Raw genomic sequence first — 19841 nt, 5'->3', positions numbered from 1 at the left:
CCTCAGCACACGCCTATCAAAGGATGTGAGCCAGGAACAAACCACTAAGTTGGGAAAACCACACAGCAGGCCCCCATTCTGCAAGCCCCCAGGTCTAACCACACACCTCGCATTTGGAGAGCACAAGATATTAAAGCATCATCTCTGATGTCCTCAGGAGAAGACAACATGCTTCAGTAAAGACATGTAAGTACTTATTGATCGTGTCTCGCCCTCAAGCGCGCCATCCCCAAATAAACACAACATCTGCTTGAAATTCTAGCTGAATAATTCAAAGGTTAAAGAATTCCTCTTCAAGCTTTCCAGATAGTCCTGAAGATGGAAATAGCTGTGTTGCTGCTTCCAGGTAGGACAGACACCTCGCTCAGCACCCGGGGAGCCGCAGGAGGCTGCAAGACTGACCAGAGCACAGGCAGCCAAGCTGGGGAACTCCTAAGGACAGCCAGAAGCTCTCTGGGTCCCAAGTGTGTATCTTCAGGGCCCAGGCCTTCAACAATCTCACAGCCACGGGGCAGGCAGGCAGAGAAAGCTTCCCTAGTTTATATTCTTCTCTATGGATGACGGGCTCAGCTCTGGGATGTCTATTAGCACCATGGCAGCTGTGGAGCCTGGAAATAACAGAGCGGTGACTACATGACAGATGCCTTTTGCCTGCAATTAGCATCCAGAAACTTCCAAAAAGGCTAAGGTTAGACATCTGATTAGGTTGAACTACAAAAAAAAAATACAGTAGGCTCTGGCAGGTACTGCATCTCCAACGTGACACCACACTGCTGAACAGAACAGAAATAAGGTACCTCTGACAATCCCCGAGTCTACAGTGACAGGGAACTTTCAGGAAGTGTCTGTTCATCCTTTACTGAACTGCTCAATGTCCCACATGTAATGAGCTCTTGCCAGGTATTATTTCCTGCCAGAGAGTGGAGAGCAACTCTCCAGACCAGCTAAAATATGTCCATCCTTTGGATGAGGAACATCTGCTGCCCACAGTCAAACTAATCCAACACCCACAGAGCCCAATGCACAACATCACAATGGCATTCCAGGTCTTCACAGACCACTCCAAAATACCTTCAGTGCTGGCAACTGCTGGACACGCTGCAGTGCCTCTTCAAGGTTAGGATTTGTCAGCAATGTAAATATTTATTGACAAACCTGAAACTTGGAGAAAACCCACCACTGCTCCAAATCCAAGAGGTGTTTATGGAATGAACTCAAAGCTCTTGCCCTCATGCTGCAGAGGTGTCTCTCCCCAGCAGAGACCAGGACAGCAGCCAGCACCTGACACGCAGCAAGGGTCCTGTGCCAAGAGCAGGGAGATGTTTACATGGGAGATGTGGGATGTGGAGTGCTCAGCATCCTCCTCTGAGGCAGCTGAAGCCTCTCCAGGCCCCTCCTGTGACTGAGAGCTGTCCAACATCACACCCAAATGAAGCGCTGCGGAGGCAGACACAGCCTGCAGTGCATCCCACAGATAAATCCCAGGGATATTGCCCCCTCGTGCCTACAGCTGTCTGTGGACAACAATTCACTTGACAAAGCACACCAGGGACAGTGTCCAGAGACACATGAGAAAGGTTTATACCACATTCAAGTGAGCTGATGCTACCACTCTGCAGACTGCTTGCTTCTTCTCACTGGGCTCTCTGTCACTTGAATATGTCACAGTAAAGCTGCACCATCAAGAGAAGAACTTTCTGACATCTACTTTTACTGTCCATTTATTCAAAATCAGTAGTCTTTATCAGGCAAATTAAGTGATCATCAGCTTTAAAAACCAGTTTCAATTGTTAATGCAGACCCAGCTCCACTGCAGCACATTGTTCACTGCAACTCCTCCAACTCCACCCTGGGCTGGAACAGCCAGGAACAAAACTCAGCCCTGCCTGGCCATCAGACACCCTCTGGGAGCCATGAAAATACAAGGAAACCACTCCAAAATTATGAGGTTATGCAAATAACAAAGCAACCCAACCACCCCATCCCTCTAAAACATTCATTGTGCACACATATGTGATTAATTAAAATATATACATATAAAATAGAGATGTTTCAGGTGGATTTACTGTGTAAAATATGAAATGTATGCAATCAGTGATCCCGGGGAGCTAACTGAAATCAGTATTTAAAAATGAGACACAAATCTCAAAAAAACCCCTACTGATGGTGAAGTTGAAGGGAGAAAAAAGTCTAAAGTTTCATTCTTTTTTAAATTACTCTGTGCTGTTTGCTACATTTGCTTATGCAAGAGAAACGTTTTTAACTACTGACAGGACTAGGACTAAATGACAAGTCCACACACTTGATGCAGACTGTTCATAGACACAAGGTGAAAAATATGATAAAGAACATGAACAGGTTTCAGTGAGCTGAGCCAGGAAAAAAACCAAACCCACATCCTTTCTGAGTAGAAAATAGGACTTTTTCTGTGATTATTAAAACAGCTTCTACCAAAGCCAGTACACAGCCTAATTCCAACTTTGAAAAGTGGTTTGGTTATTTCCTTTTTTGTGTGCAATTCAGTTATAATCAGGAAAGGCCTGCTTTACCACTGTTATCAAAAACATTCCAGAGCCTTTGAACTAAATATTTCAAGTTAGTAACATATTTCCAGTTGCTTCACTAATATAAAAAATGCTCCAAAAATCTTATTTCCTCCTATAAGAGCTATAATTTGCAACTTCAGTCTTGCAGTCTGTTCCCTAATGTAAAAGAAAATTCAGACAAGATAGTCTTCCCCCAAATTTCATAGCATCTTTTAACCTTAGTGGCAGCTGACCAAAAGCTTCAGGACTGCTCCAGGCTAAAACCAATTCCTAATCCCTGTAACTTGCTCTAGAAATCCCAGTTGAGGGCAATGCTGGGAGCAGCTGGAAACACTGGGACTGGTTTGTAAGAATTCCCATCTTAAGAACAACCAAACGTGGCTGCCTCATCCCTGGAAGTGTCCAAGGTCAGGTTGGACAGGGTTTGGAGCAACCTGGTCTAGCAGAAGATGTCCCTGCCCATGGCAGGGGGTGGAACGAGATGAGCTTTACAGTCCCTTCCAACTCAAACCAGTCTGGGATTCCATGAATCTCAGTTATGAAGTGACAGAATTCACCCCCTGCCCATGCAGGAACCCAGTTACCAACCTGAACATATAACCCCCTCCCCACCTTGTGCTCCTGCTGTAGGGGTGAGGAGAGATTTAATACCAGGATCTTTGCAGGGAGCAGTAACTGGGCAGGTCCCTGTCAGTCCCTGAGGCAGGGGCAGCAGCAGGGACACAGGTAAGTGCAGGGGTGAGGGCTGGATTGAGCCGTTCGAGGGGTTCCCAACGTCAGCAAAGCTTTTGATACCGTCTGTCCCAGGATCCTTCCGGACCAACTGCCCAGCCCACAGCTGGATAACCGGGTCACACCATGGGTGAGCAACCGGCTCACGGGTCGGGCCCACAGGGTGACAGTGACTGGGCTGACATCAGGCTGGCACCAGCACTAGTGGGGCTCCACAGGGCTCCATCCACAGCCCAGAGCTCTCCGACAGCTTCAGTAAGCACGTGGATGCAGTAAGGGACACTGAGCAAGTGTGCCAGTCACACTGAACCACAAGGAGCCAGTGACTCCCTCAAGGGCAGAAAGGTCCTGCAGAGAGATCTGGACAAATCAGAGGGCTGGGAATCACCAACCATGGAAGTTCAACAAGGGGAAGTGCTGGATTCTGCCCCTGGGATGGGGCAACCCTGGATGGACGGACAGACTGGGGAATGAGAGGCTGGAAAGCAGTGCTGGGAAAGGGCCCTGGGGGTCCTGGTGGGTGCCAGTTGTCCCTGAGTCAGCAGTGCCCTGGCAGCCAGGAGGGCCAACCCTGTCCTGGGGCATCAGGGAGGGGATTGTCCCGCTCTGCTCTGCCCTGGGGTGGCCTCACCTCAACATTGGGGCAGTTTGGGGGGACACAATGGAGGGAAGGGATTGAGCCATTGGAGAGTGTCCAAAGGAGGGACATGGAGATGGGGAAGGGTCTTGATTTGAAGGCGTGTGAGGACACTGAGGGCACTTGGTGTGTTCAGCTGGAGCAGAGGAGACTGAGGGGAGACCTCAGTGCAGTTCAACTGCCTGGGCAGGGGCAGAGGAGGGGCAGGGAGTGAGCTCCAGGAGGGTTTGGCTGATCCTCTGGGACACAGGGGGTGACTCTTGGGGATGGGCCTGTGCAGGGCCAGGGGTTGGACTGGATGATCCTTGTGGGTCCCTTCCAACTCAGCTATTCTATGATTCTGTAAGTCCTCTTTTCAACGATGGCGAAATCAAACCTTTAAAATTACTGTCTAGTGCTATCAATATATTATTTCTTGAGGGGAAAAAGTGTTATTGTAACAGCAGACAGTAATTTTTTTACTATTATTTGCACCTGTGATGTGGGGGAGGCGAGGGAAGGGATGAAGAGAGATGGTTGTTGGGTCTGAAAAACAACAGATTCTCAAACATTTTGTACTACTTTTGTGTATCACTACCAGGTAACAGAGCTACCACTGTTCTCTTAAGGTTTATTCTTATATCTAAAAGAAGGCAATAGCATAGGTTTTATGATATACAGCACAAAGACTCTATACCTCTGCAACACACATCCATGACTGAAGTAAAAATATCTATTCATACAGATAAGTAATGGGAGGAAAGTGCCAGGGTGCCAAGAAAGTCATCCTGCAACAACATAGATCTTTTCCTTAAGAGCTCAAAAGAAAACCCAAATTGGCAATAATACATCATATGCTAAACCCAAGTTTTCATGGAACTGACATTCCCCAGTTTCCATTAAATCGTGATGCTGGGGTGAAGTTGGGACCCCACAAGCCAGACTTGGACCCAGTGTTAGCAAAGCTAATGTACCTGAAACCTTGTGCAAAACAGAAGCAGTTTATGTTTCTTATTCCCCTGACCATGTTTCCCAGTTGAGCTCAGGCTGAAGGGCTCTGACTTGCCCTGGCTCAGTGTGCCTGGGTCACCTGCTTCGAGCAGCACTTCCCCCTGTGATGGAAGTGCCTCAGCAACAGATGGGAGGCAGAAGAGTGTCTGAGCTCTATTTCACACAGCTCCAGATGTAAAGAGGTTATTTTGCAGTGAGTCTGGCATCCTGCTCCTCCTGGAGTGTGCAAATCTGTCCTCCTCCTGCCTCCCTCCCCTGAGGTGCAGGCAGGTGCAGGAGCTGGGGCTCAGAGTCCAGCGCCCCATCCAGGCTGTCCTGCTGTGCCTCTCCACACCAAGGGCTGGCTGGGCACGTGTCCCCTCCAGGGTCACTCTGCACCACAGCCCCCACCCCACCCAGAAAGGAGCAAAACCTCTGTGGTGGGAAAACAGTAGGACAGCACCATCAGCCTCCACAGGCCCTAGAGATGGATGGATCAGGACTACATTTTAAAAAGCTACGTTTTAAACCTACACTGTTTCTCCACACAGCACCCAGGTTCAAATTTGAAAAGGTTCTTCCCCCAGAGGCTGGTTGGGCACTGCCCAGGCTCCCCAGGGCAGTGGGCACAGCCCCAAGGCTGCCAGAGCTCCAGGAGGGTTTGGTTGATCCTCTGGGGCACAGGGGGTGACTCTTGGGGATGGGCCTGTGCAGGGCCAGGGGTTGGACTGGATGATCCTTGTGGGTCCCTTTCACCCCAGCCCGTTCTGTGCTCCTGTGACTGCTCTGCAGGGGAGGCCTGATCCAGGCTGTGACTGACAACCAGGAGCTGGAGAAGGGCAGCCCAATATTTTGTCAACACTTACAGCTGTTTCCTCCCAAGTGATTTTGTTGAGTGACGACTAGTTAGGCTTGGCTACAGGTCAATTCATCTCACTTTCAGCATGACTGGGTAGATGGGAGCAGCAGGATGGATGGGGGAATGTCCCAGAATACCAAATCAGAGGGACAAACCACTTCTGCAGGAGCCACCAGAGAGCTGCTGGGGCTGGTGGATAATTCACTACTGGAGACACCTTTACAGGCCTGGGTTTTGGGGTTGATGTTAATTAGTAACCTTTTCTAATGAATATCTCATGTTTTTCCTCTGTAAATTACATGAACTAATAGATGTATCTAGAAACATGAAAAGCAGGCTGAAGTTTACACCTGTAGTAATTGTAAAAGCCTTGAGATATTGTAGTTTATCATATTTTACACGTGTGTGAAAGACTTTAGAAATAGAACAACTGAAATTGGAACAACACAGACCCCTGCAAAACTCAAATTAAAACCAGTGAGCCAAGACAGCATATGCCCTTTCCAAGAGGAAGAGAATGCATTATAAATCTGGGAATAAAGCCACCTAACTCCTGGCAAGACAGCTTGGAGAAACAGATAATAAACCAATCCTACCAATACAGTCACAAGACATTAAAAGTTTGAATTAATGTATCCTTTATTCATTATTAGAAATATAAATAGCTTTAATTTGCAACAGATTTTTAAGTACTTCCTTTAGGAAGGGATTCAGCAGCCTTGACCTGCAATACAGCAACAAAGAAACCAGGTATCAAGTTGCCCTTGATGGGAAGCAATAGGCATTAAAAACCAGAAACAGCATCAAAAACTGACTAAGAACCTCAAGCCTCACCAGCACCAAGAACAGCAGTACCTCCTCTCCATCATAAAATGGCCTGGGTTGGAAGGGACCTTAAAGATCATCCAAGTCCCACCCCCTGCCATGGGCAGGGACACCTTCCACTAGCCCAGGTTGCTCCAAGCCCCGTCCAACCTGGCCTTGGACACTTCCAGGGACCCAGGGGCAGCCACAGCTTCTCTGGGCAACCTGTGCCAGGGCCTCCCCACCCTCACAGGGGAAAATTTCTTCCCAATATCCCATCTAACCCTGCCCTCTGGCAATTTGAAGCCATTCCCCCTTGTCCTGGCACTCCAGGTCCTTGTCAATAGTCTCTCTCCATCTTTCCTCTTGGTTCCTTCAGGCACTGGAAGGCCACAATCAGGTCACCCCAAAGCTTCTCTTCTCCAGGCTGAACAATCCCAACTCTCCCAGCCTTTCCTCCCAGCAGAGCTGCTCCATCCCTCTGATATCTTGGTGCCTCCTCTGGACTCTCTCCAGCAGCTCCATGTCCTCCCTGTGCTGTTCCCCAGGGCTGGAGCAGCTCTGCAGGTGGAGCATCTGTGGAGGCAAGTGAAGGTCCTGAGAAGACAAAACAGCTTGGAAGCCTGGCTGCCCAGGAGGGGGATGGCTCTGAGTGCACTAAAGGAAGCCAACAACCTCATTCTCATCATCTCCACTTACCCAAAGCAAGTGACTCACCGGGGCACTGTGTGAGATTAAAAAGCACTGAGAACATGGCATGTGTAACTTCATTTCTTACAGAGGCATCACCAAGCCATTATTTACTAAGCTAACTAATTAGGCAGCCACCCTTGCAGATAATAAGAATGCATTAAAGTATTTAAAATTCCAGCACAAGCCTGACACATACAAAGTGGTTGCCCTTCTTCAAAAGAAAACGAATGTCAAAGGAAATAAACCATTTAGGAACAGTCAGCACATCTGAGGTGGAATGGGAAGGTGACATCACCTAAATGTTCAGGAAAAGGAAGGGAAGGAAAGCAAAGCAGAGCACTATGGGATGCAGAGGCATTTAAGATTTTTATTGTATTAGTCTCTAATTGTTAAGAAATCATTAGATAGATGATTTAAATTAGCATTAGATAGATAATAAAGTAACAGCTACCCAAAACAAATAGAAGTAATCTACAGAACTGCAAAATCTGGCACGGAAAAACAGGGAAATTGAAGGTACTTAAACTGAGAGTAATCTGAAAAACCCAGCTGGTTAAACTCAGAAATAAGCTGTAACTGAATATACACTTCACTGCAGTCTAGCACTGAAAGCACCCTTCCCTTTACACAGGCACTGCTCCACAAGTGGGTAATAAAACCAAAGCCATAGAGCAAGTTTACAAAACACACAGAGTAATTAATTCACTGGAAATAACACCAGGAATACTCCCAGGGGATACAAGTGCCCTGTGTACTTGATGTAGTTGTGCTCTCTAAAAAAACACTTCCTAAAGTCCAGCTGAGGGTACCCATAATTTGGGAGGGAGTGAGAGGACACGTTTCCTCAGCACTACAAGAACTGGCTGGGGATAAAAATTTAGAGGCAGTTTGGAGAATTCAGCACCTGTCACCAAAAAGCCAGTTTTACTGTCTCTGTGAATAAGCCTTCACACGAGTACATGAGGAGTACCAGGACATGAAGATTTGCTTAATTATCACCTTGTTCACTACACACATGTTCCTCACAGGATCTCCCCACTTACTGCTCCCACAGCTGAGTCCCTGGGTATCTGCATATCCAGGAGCAGCCTGTCAGGGTGAGGAAAGCTGTGTGACAACAGTGGGAGATCAGCAGGAGCCCACAACACCCAGGTGAGCCTGGGCAGCCACCTCACCTGCAGCTACCAGAGAGCCCACCCTCACAACCCCAGAACATCACCTGCTGTATTTATTTGTGAAGACCTTGCCTTCCTCAGCTAAGAGGTCCCACAGGAGCCAACGTGCCCATCATGCAGGTCATCAGCTCCAAAGGAGTCAACTGCTCAGGTATGAGGCAGAAGGGCTTTTAGCTTCTTTCTCCTCAGTTATTTCTGCATTAACTTCTTGTTTTCTTGGCTTTTTTCAGTCCAGTGACCTCTAGAATTGGGATTCTTTGACTCCTGGAGAGATGCCCAAAAACTCATTCTGCCTCTAAGGAAATTCACAATTTGGCATTTAAGGGGAACAGTATCAAGTGATATGGCTGCAGTCTTATTTTGTGCTTGACATCAGAGCTCTTGAGTCACCTTCTTCCACCAAAATGACTCAATAAAGACAGTCCTCAAAGGAGAGCTTCAAAGGCACAGCAGGGGAGAGCAAGCCAGCCCCACATTACCCACTTCTCCCTTCACAATCCAAGGAGCTGAGTGGTGAGGTGGGGGGATACACAAACCCTTTGGAAAGAGAGAAATGAAGTTGCAGCCACAGATGCAGAAGCCACCTGGGCAATACCACATGGCCAGTTGCTCAACCTCTACACAAGCAGAATTAATTGCATTAATTCTGGGGTTTAGTCAAGAGGTTTTGAACAAAATTAATGCATACTTAAAAGCAGTGCAGAGTATTGGGTTAAAAAACATGAGGACAGCATGGAAATGGAGGTATCTGACTTAGGAACATTCACAGCTGCAATTCAGCTGCTGGGAAGCCTCCATCCAAACCTTGCAACACAAGACACAGGACAAACTCTGAGTGCTACAAACAAGTCCCAGGGTTTCCTATTCAGGAAACAGTTTTTTTAAAAGCATCATATGCCAGTGTTGCAAGTCATAAGTTAATATCAGAAAAGAAACTTCAAAATAGAGCAAAGTCTCAAGCACATAATGAGATGGGTGTCTTGAAGAAACTGCTGGATGATACTTCAGGATCTACAGCATTCCTTAATATTTCTGTGTGTATTTTAATTTTGAGAGATATTATGCAACTACATTCATATAAAGACAACATGAAAAGAAATTTAACAGTATCAGAATTATTTGAAGTCTTGAATAGTTTAGGATAGTCAGTGTCCCCACACCCCCAAACTGTCCCTATGTCTCACAGACAAATCTTCATCTGTCATTGTATTAAAAAAAAATCCAAAAATGGGAGGGAAAGGGTGCCTGCCTCACTTGCAGTGAGAACCTTAGTCCAAAATTCAATCAAAGGTAACAAAAAGTGTCTTTTTTCTTTAAAGCGATCCATCTTTTAAATACAAGGTCAAAATAAATTCCCTAAAACCAGCAGCAGAAAAGCAAGCTAGAAGGACACTCTGGAGGAGACCTGAAGCAGAAAGGGCTGGGTGGCCAGAAACCCCCACCCAAGGGCACCTGAGCCTTGCTGAGCTGATCTGAGGGTCTGCAAACACCCAGACTGACCTGTCCTGCACCCCCAGGAACTGCTGCTCATCTCTCTCCAGTTACTCCACTGCACATTCCCTCATCATCCATGTTTCCTTTGCCCCACACATACTTCACTCTCAAGATATCACACCTACAAAGCTGAACCACTTCTAAACCTAGAACCTTCTGTTTTCAGAGCCTTCCCCCCCCCCAAAGAGCTACCAGGCTTCATTTCCCCAGATCTTCCTGCAGGTTTCATACAGTAACTGATAACATCAATTCAAGTTATCATATTCAGTAAAGCACAGCTGACAGCACCTCAGGCACACTGAAGGGATTCTGAGCTGAAAAGAAATGTGCTTTTTCTGGCCACATATGGCAGCAGCAGAGCACCCAAAGAAAGGCAAAAACCTTGTTTCCTGAGAGTCAGAGGTTAACATGAAAGCCAAAAATCCACGAGCAGCTGCACATGGCACAACATTTGTGTTCAACCTGACACACAGATGATTAAAAAAAACCACACCCTCCACTTGTGAAAGGCACAGATATTTTGTGAAAGCAAGCTCAGAACCATCTGAGTTTTCTTCTTCACTGCCTTCTGCCAATTTTGCACATGCCTTGGTTTTTCCCTTGTGGCCTGATGCTGAGGGAAAACTTTTTTAGTTGGCACTGAGAAAAATGCACCTTTTAGCCCAGCTTTGCCAGGCAGCTCCTGGCCTGACAGTCTGTGGTTTGCTGTTGTGATTGTAAAGAAACCACTTTTCTAGAATGCCTGTTCAGCAAGAATAATTTTTGAGTATACAGTCTCCGAAGTCATAAAGTCAATGTTTTCATAGAGCTGGAGCAGAAGGTTTTTAACTCTGGCATACACAAGCTGGCTCTGCTGTTTGTCCTCTACCTCCTGTCCCTCCTGTTAAAGGAACATGCCCCAGTGCCAAAGTTCTCTCCTCTATTTCAACAGCTTTCCAAGATACAGCTTAACTCTCATCCTTTCCTCAGACATGAGAAAGATTAAGTCACTCTTCTGCCTCTATTTAAATTCCAGAGGGCTGCCACTACTTGGATAAGCCACAAATGCTAATTATTCTATATTGATCCTGTTGACTTTCTGGGACAAAGAAGGTCTAAAGCTCCAGGACACACTATGAGCGTTACAGAACATCAGCTTTTTTACACAGGATAAACCAAGTTAAGCAAGAGCACAGTCTAGACAATAAATCCACATCCAGAACAGAATATCCAGGTTTCCATCAAGACCTCTAACACCTGTGGTACGGTCTGTAAAAAAGATGAAGTGGTACCAGACACTCACAGGGACAGAACTGTCCTCATTCTCTCCCTTCATTATCTGCTGAATTCCATCTTGCAGATGGACAGGAACTACATCCAGAGTTTTTATTAGATCAAGGCAAAAGAGAAAAGGGGAAGTTCAGGACTTGAGATGCAAGTATTTTGTTACAATACAAGAGCCATGGTATTCCAGCTTTGTAATAATTCCATCATCCCTCTCCTCCGACAAGAGGAATTTAAAAGCCCAGTTGTGTGTGTAATACTTCTGCACACTGAGAGCATGATCCTGCTAGAGGCTAAAAGACTGTTTATCCACAGATCAGCAGACACTGCAAATGTACATGCTCCATTCCATCCCTACTCCTTGATTTTGACTTTGAGAGACTACTCAAGTATCACCAAATGGAGTTTCATTACGGGTGACTATATATTTAATCTTACATGGGCAGATAAAGTTCAAATATTTTCCTACAAAACAGTACAGTTCAAACGAATTAAGTCATAACCCACAAAATGTTAAAGCAGAATCAGTGCATAGCATTAGAGCATATTTATGCAAAATGATTTACAGCTCAACGGGAGTAAAACACTGCTAGATGCCAACCACCACATCACAAACAAGTGTGTACACATTATTTCAGGTCTTCTTTCCACCATCTTAAATGTTATTTCATCAACATAAGAATTAGAAAGGTCTGGATTCATAAGGTAATATGAGAAGATTAGATATGTGTTACATGTGCTAACATTAGAGATGGATATATGTCTAACAAGAAAGGAACAACCTGAAGTTTCACCAGTATAAAACTAAAGGGGTAGGGGAGGAAAGGAGGGATCAAGTAGGTTGGAAACCTTCACTGCCACTACAGGTATTCACAGGATTCAATTCCCACATGTAGAGACAGCATTAGAGTTCAGTTCTCCTGCACACATGGCTGCAGTGAGCACTGTAAGTGAGAGCAGCAACCTTCCTCCTTTTACATATATTAAGAGTCTACAACAAAAGTGCTGCAAAGCATAGAAAGGCTGCAAGGGTGAGTTCTGCTGTACAAGGCAGCTCAGACTAAGTCCCAACTACTGTCAGAACTATTCAACTCAACAGAGTTCTCTCTAGCAGTTCTGCACCAAGCGAGCAGCAAAGGCTGAAGGCAGTGAGTGGATGGAGAGCAGCAATAATTTAAGATTTCAATAGACTGCTAAGCTCATGCTAGAACCAGACCTGAGGTGAATGGTGGGCTTTTCTAGGTTTCTTTCAGGAGGCACTAAGCCAGCCATAAGCTTCTTTAAACAGTGCATTCTCACTGCAGACACAAAAACTGTTTTGGGCCTGAAACAGTGTCCAGGACTTCCAAGCTGCGCCACTGACATCAATGTCCTGGCAGCCTCAGCAGAGTCTGACACGTACCCCCACCCATGGCAAACAACTGGAGCCCACATGTGCTGCCCTCCCCCCATCCAGGGCCAAGTAACCCGAGCTGTTTGGCACCTCTAAACCAGCGATCTCCCACGCACATGCAGGGTAACCACTGGAATGACAGGGAGCTCCGAAGAGCTTTAAAACCCAGAGCTCACAAGGCTCTCAAATCTGTTTATTTCCATAGGCCGCTGTATTGCTCCCAAAGAAGTAAAAGTTGCCAGAATGCCTCCTGAAAACACACCCCACACTAAGTCCCAGAGCAGGAAGGTGTTGGGTGAACAACCTGGAAGCTCTTTTCTGTGGCCCGAAAATGCCCGACTGACGCAGTGAGAAATTCTCATCATCTTCGTCAGGCTTCACTTCAAGGATGCTGAATTATTTACTCTGTGGCAGCCTGTAAGCATTAAACTTAAAACCTCTATCACTTCAGAAGTGTTCTGTTTTTAAAAGCAGCAGCTTTGTCAAACTGATAATGTCTATGGAAATTAGAGCCCAGCATAACAGCACGGCTCTCTACTGAGCAGCAAAGTCCATGACAGGAAAACCCATCCAGGCTTTCAAACCACGTCCATCACATCAGCATTCAGGCATCTTAAACTGACAAACAATATTAAAAAGGAAAGTGTAGATTATCTCAAGGCAGAATTTTTATCAGCATCTTTATCATCAACACAGATCACTGTGCCATTTTAATTCACATCTATTTCCACAGAAACAGATGCTTTCATTAGAAGGGCTGTGCAAGAGCCCTTTCAGTATATAGATACTTGCTATAAATGATCTTTACCGTCATGTGAAAATTCACATGTGTTCCTTTCCAAGCTTGGATCCTTGATGGGCACAGAAAGCTGTGGATCAACATTATTAATAGGCAAGTTTATAATGAAAACACATCTCCATTCCGTAAATTGCAAGTGCGTCAGGAGTAGAAATAACCTTTGCTGGTAGTTCTGAAGACAAATGATTTCTCCCAGCAGATATTGAATAGATAAGCCAGGCACTTTGCTGCCCAATCACTTTCAAGCATCAGAGATGCTCAAAGAAGCTCAGGGAAGAAAAACAAAACAGTGCAATTAAGATCGAGGAAACAGCACTTGTTTGGAGCAGTACATTTCCGTAAGAGCACTGAACACAGACACAAGGGTGCAAAACAAGCATTTAGCAAGCTATGAGTTCACCAAGCCTAAAACCAGAAGTGCTGAGACCTCCCTTCAGACACCCCGAGATCCAAACTCTTGCTGGCCTGCAAGAGTTCCTGAGGCAGCCGGGGCTTCAACCACCTTCAAAGTTGTGCCATACCAGTGTAAGTTCAATTAAAATCTAACACTAAAAGAAGTACAACCCACACTCCCAAACAGATCCAGTTGTGGTACTCAACCACTTGAGGTCAAAGAGAAGATGGAAACTGGGAGGGGAAAAAAACCCCCAAACCATCCTGAAATGATGTGTGCCTGGAATGCCTGCTCTGAAACCAGCTCCCAATGGCTTTTCTCTATTTGCTGCCAAGCACCTCTAATGCAATCCAGACAGTCAAGGACACAGTCAGAATGTTAATATGAAAGCATTAAGATTCCCATTGAAATGGGACCTGTCAAGCTACTTTATGTAACGTGATTTATCATTTCCAAATGTAGTAACAAGGGATTTTATTGTACAAGAGCATGTGGTACACTACAGGGCTCCAGGTTCGCATTCTCTATTAGCCAAACTACAACTCCTGACAACATTTATGCTGTACATGGCCCAGTTACTGGTGTGTGTATGAGAAGGGTTGCTGTATGCATTAGAAATTCATGGGGTGCAGAACAGACTTAGTGTGAGAGCTCTCTGCATGTCCCTGTGCACATGAAGCAGGGCAGGACACCTCCGACCGCTGCTCCAGATGGCTCGTGGAGAGGAGCCCACCCGTCCCCACCCTGCAGGGCTCTCACATCAGGCAATAAAAACAGACTGGCAAAAGCTTAAGGAAGTTTTTATTTCCAGTCTTATGTGTCAATCAGGTAACTGATGTCTTCTGCAAGCTCAAGGCACACTGAGAGCAGACTGGGAACTGCTGGTTACGTTTTGAGAGCACGGCCTGCGCTTCCTTACCCTACTAAACCCCAAAAACCAGCTTCAAAGCCCAGCCCCAACCCACCATCTCCTGGGTTTACCATGTGTGACACAGCTGACATCGAGGCGAGCTGCCCAAGTCCTGCCCTAATAACACCCCCAGAGAGCTACAGTAGAGACAATGTACCTGTCATGACTTGAAGTTTGTGGATTTGTGTCAGTGGACACATTTTCTTACCTCTCTGTTCTACATACCAGCTTCTCAGAAACACAGAAATATTTCAGCTGTCAGCCCACTGTTCTTTTTTTATGCATTTGCTTTCAGTACCTCAGATATCCATGTATATTCATTGCAGTTATGTTAACTTAGAGGCAGAGCTGAGTAGCACAGTACAGAAAAGCAGAGATGGTGAGTGTACCTGCTCTGCACTGGGAGAGGAATTGCACCAGCTGCCAGTGCAAAGGCAAAGTGGGATAAATTGGTAGTAGTATCTAAAAATACACTGCTTGATATTTTCTATTTAGGGCAAACTGTAACCAGTCAACATGTACCCCCACACAAGATCATAGAGTTAGACACAAAAAACTGTTTCCATTGTATTTTCTTGTATTTCCTATTAACTTCTTCATTGGTGCACTGTTAATATTGACATTACTCAATTAGATGCTTTACTCTGTCCTCTTGGCCTACCTAAGTCTGGAATTGATATCCAACTAAACTCAAATATGCTTTGACACTTTTTCATTTAATTAATAAAATACACACCAAGAATGCCTGACTGCCACAGATCACACAAAGATCTAGATCTGGCCATCTGTGAGTTATATTACAAACTTAGCTACAACTGATGTGGTCAACTTACTGCATTCTGGGCAGTTGATCCCAGAACTAAGACCTTGGACTACTCTGCTTTTACAGCACTAGTCAGAAACAGTAATGAATTCTTTTAGGCCTTCCCCTTCTTCCAAATGCAAATAAACATCCATGTTTGCTATTTCAATCCAGGACGGATCTGCAATGCAAGTTTAAAAAGGAAAACTATTTTCTGTTGGAATTGTGAGAAGTGAGCAAAATCTATAAAGGAAAACAGCTCCCCCTGGTGAAGTGCAAGAGGAGGGGGGAAAGCTATAGCATCAGATGCCACAATTAAGAGATGAACAGATGGCATTTTAAGGAATGTGGCTTATAAACCAAGGGGTTGGGCCATCAAGTGGTCGATGATGCTCAGTGGACATTGGTAATGAAAGCCCATCTCAATACCCACAGAAACAGCCTCCTGCCACCACGGCTCAGAAGCTAAATCCTTCTGAGGGCAGCTGTTCATGGAGCTCCCTCCGTGCTCAGCAGCTGTCAGTGTTAGGCATCATTAGTTCAGGGCTACACAACAAAACCAGAAATCAAAACACTGCCCAAATTCTGAACAGCCAAGGCAGCTCTGGTCCCTAAACCTCAACGTAAGTGTGAAGATCCAAACAAGGTCCAGAAGGAGATGGTGGAACGTGACCACACCAGCATTTTGGCTTACATGAGCCACACTTCTGAAACTCATCTCCCAGTCACTGTCATGTCACATGCTGCAATTCTCATCCCAGAACTTTCCTGGGCCACAGGAGCTGGATTTTCCAAGTGGATCTACACAAGGAGACAGCCACTACCACACCAGATGCTGACTAGTCCACAGGACTTGGCTAAATAATAATAACAAGGACACAGCCAGAGCTGAGAGGAGGTGTTGAGTATCTCGTTTATGGCAAGATCTAATTAAACTAAGACACTTCATTCTGGGGAAGCTAAGACAAAAATGTCTCCTACATGCTATGGCTCTAAAACAACATTAAGTGGCATAGAAAAACATGGGCAAGGAGTAGCTGCTCAGGGTCTTTTCCTAACTGAGACGAAGGAAACATCCAACAGAAGGGGCACAAGGTTGTTCTGCTTGAAAACAAAAGCTGTTTCTTCACACAGCACCCATTTAAGCAGAACTCCATGTCAAGGAAGATTATGGATGCTGTAAGTTTATAAGGGTTCAGAAAGAAATTACAGGGAAAAGTCCATCAAGAGCCATTAAATGCAGTCAGCAATGCCAGCTCTGGAAGTGCCTGAGCTGCAGAATGCCAGCACCTGGGGGATACGTGGGGTAAGTAAAACTACACACCTCCCTTGTTCCTGTCCTTTTGCTTGCAGGATCCACTACTGACCACTGTCATGACAGGATACTGGCCTTGATGTACCAAATTTAGTTGGACTGCTCTTGAAAAGGGCAGAATAGGTGTGTTAGGTGGGAAATGAAATAACAGACACCAATCTAAGAAAAAGGGGATTCAAACTTCTGTAACAAACTACTGAAGAAGCAAATCTTGCCCTTGCACAATCACAGAATCCATCACCATGCCAGCAGATGCCAAGAGATCCTACAATTCAGTTTATTTCCAAAAACTGTTATTTAGCTAAAGCTTTGCCACACACCGTAACACAGCTTCCAACGCTTGCAGACTTACAGATCCTCAAGGACAGGAACACAAACAGTTAAAGTCTGGGTCCAAAACATTAAACTGAGTTATAAGCTATCTAGGAAACAGTCTTGTTATTGCCAGAGATCTGAAAGAAAACCCAAAAGCTAGAGGAAGTCACTAAAAGAGAAGGCATTAAAAACTAAAGGGGAATCTGCCTCAAGGCATTCCTGTGCTTCTGCCTTTGCAGTGTACTCCTCATCCAATCCTCCCTCTGAATTTTTACACTTGGCCAATAAATACCTCTTACTCTAGCACTTGGATAGGATTTATGATGCACAGCAAGTGCTGTGCAATTAACAGATTTAATGCCCAATTCACTTCCTCCTTCAAAGGGAGACTGGAGCAAAGCATCCCAGGAGCTGTGGGTATATCACACATACACATGAAATGACATTTCCTCTGCCACTACTCTAAGTCAGCACATCCCTACTCTTCCTGTAGATGTATCACATCATTTTCACTGCTTAGATTCCCAACTATTAGTCATTCTTTAGCTTAATCATGGAGGGGTTTACAGTATGGATTTTTACACACCATCCCACATTTCCACCATAATTTATCAATTGCTTTTTCCACTCCATTTCACTGAATTTCTAATCTCATTTCCCCAACTACACTGTCTACAATCATAACATAGCAGTGACTTTAAAAAATTCGGCATGCTCCACTAATTTCACAATGTGTTAAAGGAGATAACGGAGGGAATACATTCTTTAACTTGGTATCAGAGACAAGAGCACATGGCTGAGGAGGAGGACAGGCATTTCTGGGACAGGAAGTCACAGCTCTGCACTCTCACGTGGGTATTGACCAACTTTCAATGAGACAAATGCCACCAACTCTTACATGGAAGACCGAGTATTTACCTCTTCCACATGTTCAGTTAGCCTTTGGTGGCTGCTCCATTCTCAGTCATGCTGACAGGGCTCCATCCAAACCAGCAGCACGTTTGTTTGAGGGATTTTTGCTGATGCTTCTTCACAGACTAATAAAACACCCTGCTCACTGGAGTTTAGAATGGCACAACCTGGTGCTTTGTTTCCCAGCTGCACTCTGAAGTTCTACAAAGTGTCAGTGCTGAGCACAAGCTACTTTCACAAGCAATTAAGAGAGACTACACGAATTACCTTGCTCAGCCCGCAGGCTACATCAGACTTGCATCAGTTTTGTTCAATTACTTTGTCCTTGTCTTTGGTAAACAGAAATCCTTGTTTTCCTTTCTCTCTACCACACACTGCATCTGTTCTCCAAATTCTGCCACCCCAACCCACATATGGCAGCCTTTGGACCAGTTTTACTCTGCACTGAAGTCATTTTTTCCAAAAGATTTGAAGTTAAGGTACTTAACACATTGAGGTTCCTAAATAAGTCCTACTGTCTAAAAAAGGTATCTCTGAACTTTCACCTCAAACATGTTCAAAAGCATAAATAAGACTCCCATTAACATTTCTTCAGACAATTTTACTTGCCACAGTTCTACAAGTCATATAGTTTGCTTAAGTTGTTGCTATTTTTGCAACTTTATTTCCACAATCAGCTTTAACAGTATTCAAGTTTAATGACCAGATATAGTGCCAATCATGATATCCCGAGTCACCTCTCAACACAGCAAGTTACTCAGATGAAAACTCGCTGGGACTGCGAGCTGGGACAGCAAAGGAGCACTGGAGGGGAAGAAAGTCTGATATTATATCATGATGCCTTCAGATGCAGAAGCTCATCCGCGTGATATGATACTTACTCCAACCACAGAAACACTCCCAGGCTTCCAGTACTGTGTGTGCACATTCAGTGCCTAAACACTGGAAAAGAACTGCTCAGAGCCCAATATTTATACCAAACTGCTCTCAGGATTCTTCACTAAATATTTGACTTCATACATCACCTCTACTCAAACTGAATAGCGACAATAACTAACTTGATTCTGACAATTTATGCCTTTAGCTAAAAAGATGACACAGTTACTTTCCAAGAGTCAACAGAAGCAAAGTACTACTTTTTGCATAAGCCCTGTTACTTTACGTAAACCAAGGTGGAAAAACAGACTAATTCCACTGAATTCCTATAAAAACCAACATTAACAGTCATGAAATAAAAGCAGTGCCAAAGGGTTAACACTTGATGATGATAACAGTTGCTTGGAAGATTAGAGATCAATTTTAAGATAAGTATCATTGATGATTTAAGTAAGTTTCATCCTGCCTCAAGACAAACCTTCTGGGACTATTCTTTACCTTTCAAACTCTGTTTGGACCAGAACAAACCAGTTTTGAGACACGCAGTTTCTATTCCACATTTTAGCTTGTCATACAGAGTTAAAGCCCACCCAAAGGAAGCCACCAGAGCCGGAGACACTCACGTTGCCCATGTACTCGGAGAGCAGGTCCTGCAAGGCCTGTCGCACCGCGTTACACTCGGCCACGATGCGCTCCCGCCGGTCATCACGTGTGCAGGATGAGTCAGCCATCAGCGCCGCGCCGCTAATGATGCTCTCCAGGCGCTCTTCCAGGGACGGCCTGAAACGCTCCTCGCTGAAGGTCGATGGATCCACAATAATTTGTTTCTAGGAAAAGAAAGGTTCTGCAAAATCAGTGATCGGACCAGGCAGCAAGCTACTGAGAAGTCACCAACACAACCAACACTTAGAGCAACACCCTGATCAGGCATTTAAAGGCAAACGACACTATTT

At 45.1% G+C, this 19841-nt stretch overlaps 1 protein-coding gene across 3 annotated transcripts in view; it reads right to left on the bottom strand.

The window, feature by feature from the left end:
• Positions 1–19841, bottom strand: part of CTNNA1 (catenin alpha 1) — a 119714-nt gene that overhangs the window by 68662 nt on the left and 31211 nt on the right. For all 3 annotated transcript variants that reach the window (XM_051793775.1, XM_051793776.1, XM_051793777.1), the window contains one exon: positions 19512–19715. In XM_051793775.1, the coding sequence (XP_051649735.1) occupies positions 19512–19715 (204 nt within the window). The remainder of the gene's footprint in view (positions 1–19511; positions 19716–19841) is intronic.

The sequence above is a fragment of the Manacus candei genome, unplaced genomic scaffold (genome assembly GCF_025592945.1).
Source record: "Manacus candei isolate 608988 ecotype Guabito, Panama unplaced genomic scaffold, ASM2559294v1 h1tg000037l, whole genome shotgun sequence".
Lineage (NCBI taxonomy): Eukaryota > Metazoa > Chordata > Aves > Passeriformes > Pipridae > Manacus > Manacus candei.
This window is presented reverse-complemented; position numbering and strand designations above follow the sequence as displayed.